This window comes from Abrus precatorius, unplaced genomic scaffold (genome assembly GCF_003935025.1).
Source record: "Abrus precatorius isolate BTA unplaced genomic scaffold, Abrus_2018 Scaffold2, whole genome shotgun sequence".
NCBI lineage: Eukaryota > Viridiplantae > Streptophyta > Magnoliopsida > Fabales > Fabaceae > Abrus > Abrus precatorius.
The window spans coordinates 21,123,700-21,129,319 of NW_020874362.1; the positions used below are offsets into that span (position 1 = coordinate 21,123,700).

At 31.4% G+C, this 5,620-nt stretch overlaps 1 protein-coding gene across 1 annotated transcript; it reads right to left on the bottom strand.

Moving 5' to 3' along the window:
* Positions 1-954: 954 nt before the first annotated feature.
* Positions 955-4,687, bottom strand: LOC113857715 (aldehyde dehydrogenase family 2 member B7, mitochondrial-like). Its single transcript, XM_027489870.1, has 11 exons — positions 4,580-4,687; positions 3,895-4,029; positions 3,586-3,728; positions 3,332-3,485; positions 3,011-3,240; positions 2,798-2,887; positions 2,416-2,589; positions 2,191-2,328; positions 1,733-1,870; positions 1,573-1,634; positions 955-1,391 (listed from the first exon to the last, which is right to left on the bottom strand). The coding sequence occupies exons 1-11, from the start codon at positions 4,644-4,646 to the stop codon at positions 1,118-1,120; spliced, it is 1,605 nt and encodes a 534-aa protein (XP_027345671.1). The 5' UTR covers positions 4,647-4,687; the 3' UTR covers positions 955-1,117.
* Positions 4,688-5,620: the final 933 nt, after the last annotated feature.

Genomic DNA, 5,620 nt, shown 5'->3' on the forward strand with positions numbered 1-5,620 from the left:
TTTGTTTTTAAAAAAATCCTCTTATCTTATATTAGTATTTAAATTCTCAAAATCAAACATAAATTTCTTAAAATATTTTTTATTAGTAACCTAACCCTTGGGTTTCTTCGTTTCGCAGAAACTTCACTGTCTCAAGTTCAATTGTTGACTTTATGGTAATGTTGCAGGGCACTGAAAGATGCTAAAATGGAAACAAAGGCTGATTTGTCGTTACCTTCTTAAAATACATGCTATCGATTTTCACCCACAGGTTTTATATCTAACATGATCGGGTCAACGTTTCCTCACTTTCACCTAAGAACTAGTACCCGTTGGTTTTCAAATTGGTTGAAATTAATTTTAAAAATTTATTAATCTTAAAGCTAAATTTAAATATTTATAAATAATTTTTTTATAAAAAGATATATAATTATTATATTAAAATTATAAAAATATAATAAATACTTCTATTTCTATTAATTACTTATCTTTGAGGATTAAGATTAACAAAATTTTAATTTTAAATTATCAAATTTAATTAGTATAAATTTAAATTAATGTTATAATAAATTTGAGAAATATTTTCTATAAATTATTCAAAGGAGAGGTACTTAGTTGTTTGAACGTGTTTTTGATAAAACTTTTAAGTTGTTTGATATGATAGTATATATTTGAAAATTATTATTTTTTAATTTATTATTGTAATTTTTTAATATTTTAAAGATTTTTAATTAAACTAATAATTCTATAAATATAAAATTAACTATTAAAATTATTTCTACGTATAAATAAATATCAAATTCTCTCAATTATTATTTTTTATACTTTTAATTAAATTAAAAAAATTAATTAATCTAATTCAAATTCACGCGTGTAAAACCAATGAATTGGACATTTAAGAGACACGTGTCAATGATACAAGTATGTCACGCTGACACACGGAAATGAAAGGGATGGAAATGGACAAACGATAAAAGGATGAAGATGAAGAATTTTTCATTAAAGCAAGAAATATTATTCAAACATCCAAAAACAAAAATATTAACGATGTCACGATCCAGGTAACAAAAACAAGATTTTATCATCATTATCATCGAAGTCCTATTTAACTTATTGAACCAAGAGAATGTAGCGGTGCTCAAAGCCATGCTGGGTTCTTCAAAGGAGCAACAACAGCCTTAACTTGCAAGTAGTTCTTAAGACTGTACTCTCCTTTTTCTCTGCCTTGCCCACTCATTTTGTACCCACCAAAAGGAATTGCAGCATCAAACGTGTCAAAGCAATTTATCCATACTGTTCCAGCTCTCAGTGCTCGTGTCAAAGAATTCGCAGTGTCTATGTTCTTTGTGAACACGCCTGCTGCAAGCCCATAACGTGTTTTATTTGCTCTTTGAACTACCTCACCAAGGTCCCTATGATCAACACAAATATTACTTCACAATATAGCAGCACATAGATAATAGCATTTTCTACCAAATAAGTGTATGCTTCATTCAGCTCATATTTAAAAAACAATCTCTTATTTGAAAAATAAATGATTAATTCTACTAAAAAAGCTTTACCAAACACATGCAAGACTCGTTGCTTTCTTACTTGAATTTTAATATGGATTGAACTGGACCAAAGATCTCATCCTTTGCAATCACCATCCCATCCTGGCGATTGTTACAAATACGATTAAACACATTAGGAATATCATTTTCATTTTTCAGTCTACTCTGACAATGTGAAAATGCAAGCTAAAAGGTTATACCTGGACATTTGAGAAGACAGTGGGTTGAATGTAGAAGCCCTTTTGGCCAAGCCTATCTCCTCCAGTTTCAAGGGTAGCCCCACTTTCAACACCAGATCTAATATACTTCAGTATTTTCTGAAATTGCTCTGAATCAATCTGATTGTTTGGATCATACACGAAATCATTAGTATTTTTGACATTTTGAAAGTATCATGCGTTAAGATTCAAGAAAAGGGAATATCAAAGTAGTAGCAATGTTGCATTCTTTCTATGCATTTTAGTACTCTGCAGCCTCAAGTATCTGAACATCATAAGGACAGTAACATATCTCCAATCATCAGCAATCAGCATTGAATTAGTGAAGCGCAAACTCTACCAAATTATCAGACATATCACCCTCACCCTCAAACAACAGTAGAAAACAAAGCTACAACGCCAAACATGAGGATGCAATGCAAGGATTCTTAGCAATTTACCTGAGGACCTTGCTCTATTCCACTCTTGAATGGATCACCAACAACACGTTTCAAAGCACGAGCTTTCGCTTTCTCAACAAACTCATCGTATACACGTTCATGCACAAATGTTCTGGACCCAGCACAGCAACATTGTCCCTGAATGTCACAAAGAACACCAATTAAGTTTTCTGAATTCTGTGAGATAGTTGTTTCGTAACAAAAACTCTACACTTTTATATATACCTGATTGAAGAACAAAGCAAAATGAGCTAGCTCTACAGCTTGATCTACATCAGCATCTTCACACACTATAAAGGGGGATTTTCCACCAAGTTCCAAAGTTACAGGCTTCAAATTGCTTCTAGCCGCCAGTTCAAGGACTATCTTTCCAGTATCAGTTGAACCAGTAAAAGCAAGCTGCAAGAAGATTCCAAAATTCATGCTGTTAAGACATTGCATCCACTAGGATGAAAAATTGAAAACAAACATCACATTATAAATTGACACTTCTCCACAAGATAAGGAAACTCAAATAATTGCACTGGAAATTTTATATTAGAATTTACAGAAACTCGTTCATGCCACTACAAAAATCATTAGGAGTGGAGGCTATATATTTTAGTACCTTATCAACATCCATGTGACTAGCAAGAGCAGCACCAGCACTAGGACCAAACCCTGATACTATGTTTAAAACACCAGGAGGAAGTCCAGCCTGCCAGACAGATTACAAATTAGGCATGATGAAGATTAAAGATATCCTATGAGTAAATTAAAGCTTCACCAAAACCATGCTTCTTACAAAAAATGAAGATTGGTCAATACCACCATCACTCACCTCGTGAAATAGTTTTGATGCATATAAAGCAGACAATGGTGTCTGCTCAGCAGTTTTGAGAACAATGGTATTGCCACAGGCCAATGCAGGTCCAACCTTCCAAGCAAACATGAGAAGAGGGAAGTTCCAAGGAATGATCTGACCCGCAACACCAATCGGTTCGTGCAATGTTTGCACATGATATGGTCCATCAGCTGGAACTGTGAGACCATGAATCTTATCTGCCCATCCTGAGAAACATGAAAAACAAGTGTCACCATAGTTTCACAACCCAAAGAGAAGGGTAATACTAATTAGTTCCGCATTTTGTATCACACATACCAGCATAGTATCGAATTAGGCGAACCAGCATTGGAATTTCAATCTGAGCAGATTGCTCATAAGGCTTTCCATTATCCCAAGTCTCAAGTGCTGCAATCTCATCATTATGCTTTTCAAGCAGATCAGCAGCACGCAACAAGATCTTTTGCCTTTCCTATGAAATCATTATAACATGGAACCAAAGATCTGCTTTGTGAACTGCAAAAAAAGAAATTAAAAAAAAAAAAAGAAAAAAAAAGGTTATGATCAAATACATAGGCTGTCATCTTAGGCCATGGTCCTTGATCAAATGCTTTGCGTGCAGCTGCAACTGCTCGATCAATATCTTCAGAGTGACCCTCAGCAACATGAGCAATAACTTCCCCTGTCCTTGGATCCAACGTTGGAAAAGTTTTACCTGATGCAACACAAATCTCAACAGTAAGATACCCCCAACACAATTAAACTTGAAAAAAATCTTTTAATTTCCTTCCTATTGTTTTTCCATCTTTTTGTAAAAACTCAACTATATGTCCAAACTCAATATTGTCAAACGAAAAAAAAAAACATAAAAAAACACTCACCAGAAGCAGCATCTACGAATTTTCCATCAATCAAGAGTTGGGTGTGTTCTACTTGTACTGCCGGTTTAATGGGTTCTTCGATGGCAGTAGCAGTGCTGTATTTACACAGTCCTGCACCCAGGTAACCATTCCCACCTGAAATTTTTTTACTTTTTTGTTAAAATTTTCATCCAAGCATTGAGATAATTTGTTATGGCCTTGAAACGCTAAAGAAAAATCCAAATCAAAACAGCCCACAACGTACAAAACCGATTTAATCATGATTCTTCAAAGTGAAACAAACATGAATTATTTTACCATGAGATATTTGTTACACCCAAGAAACAAAGTCGCAAGTGAAGTGAGAGAATCTAAAAGTACGGTTAAGAAAACATAGGACACTCGACGAGGTAAGCGTCATGTGTAGCTGACAGCACCCAAGCATTGAATGAACCTATTTTTTCACAAATTATAAAACATTTTGTATCCCCCCTTTCCAATTTTCAATTTCCTTTTTTGCAATCTCCTATTGAATTTTCCCTTTCCAATAGACAAAAACAAACCCAGAAAATCAGTTCATGAACAAAAATTAAAGAGAACGGGAAGAAAATATAAAAAGAAAAAAAATCCCTTTATTATTGTTTTTCGAAGAGGAAAGTGATCAGATCGTCCTCATAACGTGGGATGTTGCAAAGAACACATCTACCTCTAGAAAAGGAGGCAGAAGAGAAGGAGCGGTGTATGAGTCTTGATATTCTCATTGAAGCCGCCATGATACTGTCCCTCTTTTCTCTTCACTAAGAAAGTTTACAAATGGCCATTGGCTCCCATAATATATAAACTCATGATCAACCGAATGCGTTAGGGACCCCACGCGAGAACGCTGACATATTTAATTTAAGGAAACGTTAATTAATGCTCTTAAAATGTTATTTAAAAATTTAAGAGAAAAAACATATTAAAAATATTTTATATTTATTTCATAATTTTTAACCAAAAATATCTAATTATATTGGTATATTTATGTCATTAACTACACTACAAATAATTTTATACAAATTTTAACTTTAATTGATACGACTTTTGAATTATAAATATACTGTATTAATTAGTTAAATATTATTAAAATTAAATAACTATAAAAATTTAATTAACATATTTTATTTTCAAATATTTTAAAATTAAAACTTGATATTACGTTAATTTTAGTTTGTATAAATAAAATTTTAAATTTATATAAAATTTGATAAATTTAATTTAAAAGATAAAAACTTTTAACTTAATAGTTGATTTTAAAATAAAATTATAACTATTGATATAATTTAATATTTTCATTTTTAATATACTTTTAATATATCTTTTTAATAAACTTTTTTATATGTTATTTCTTAAGAAATTACTTAACTTACTATTTGGAGAGATCTTTTAATTTAATACCCCTAATCTACATGTATCATTCGCATATGTGGGTTGTCCTTGTTCGGGGTGGCATATCTTATCCAATGTATATTTAATACGGGTTGAAATAAAATAATATAAGATAGAACAAAATAAAATAATATAAAATAGAACAAAATAAAATAAAGTTTTATTACTTAAATATTGTATAATGGAATACAAAATAAATTTTAACTAGTATTTCTAAAATTAAGGAAAATTATTAAATGCAATAAAATATATTTGATTATAATAAAACTTTTTAAAAAGTTTAATTATGCTTTTAGTTCAAATAAACATAATATCTCTT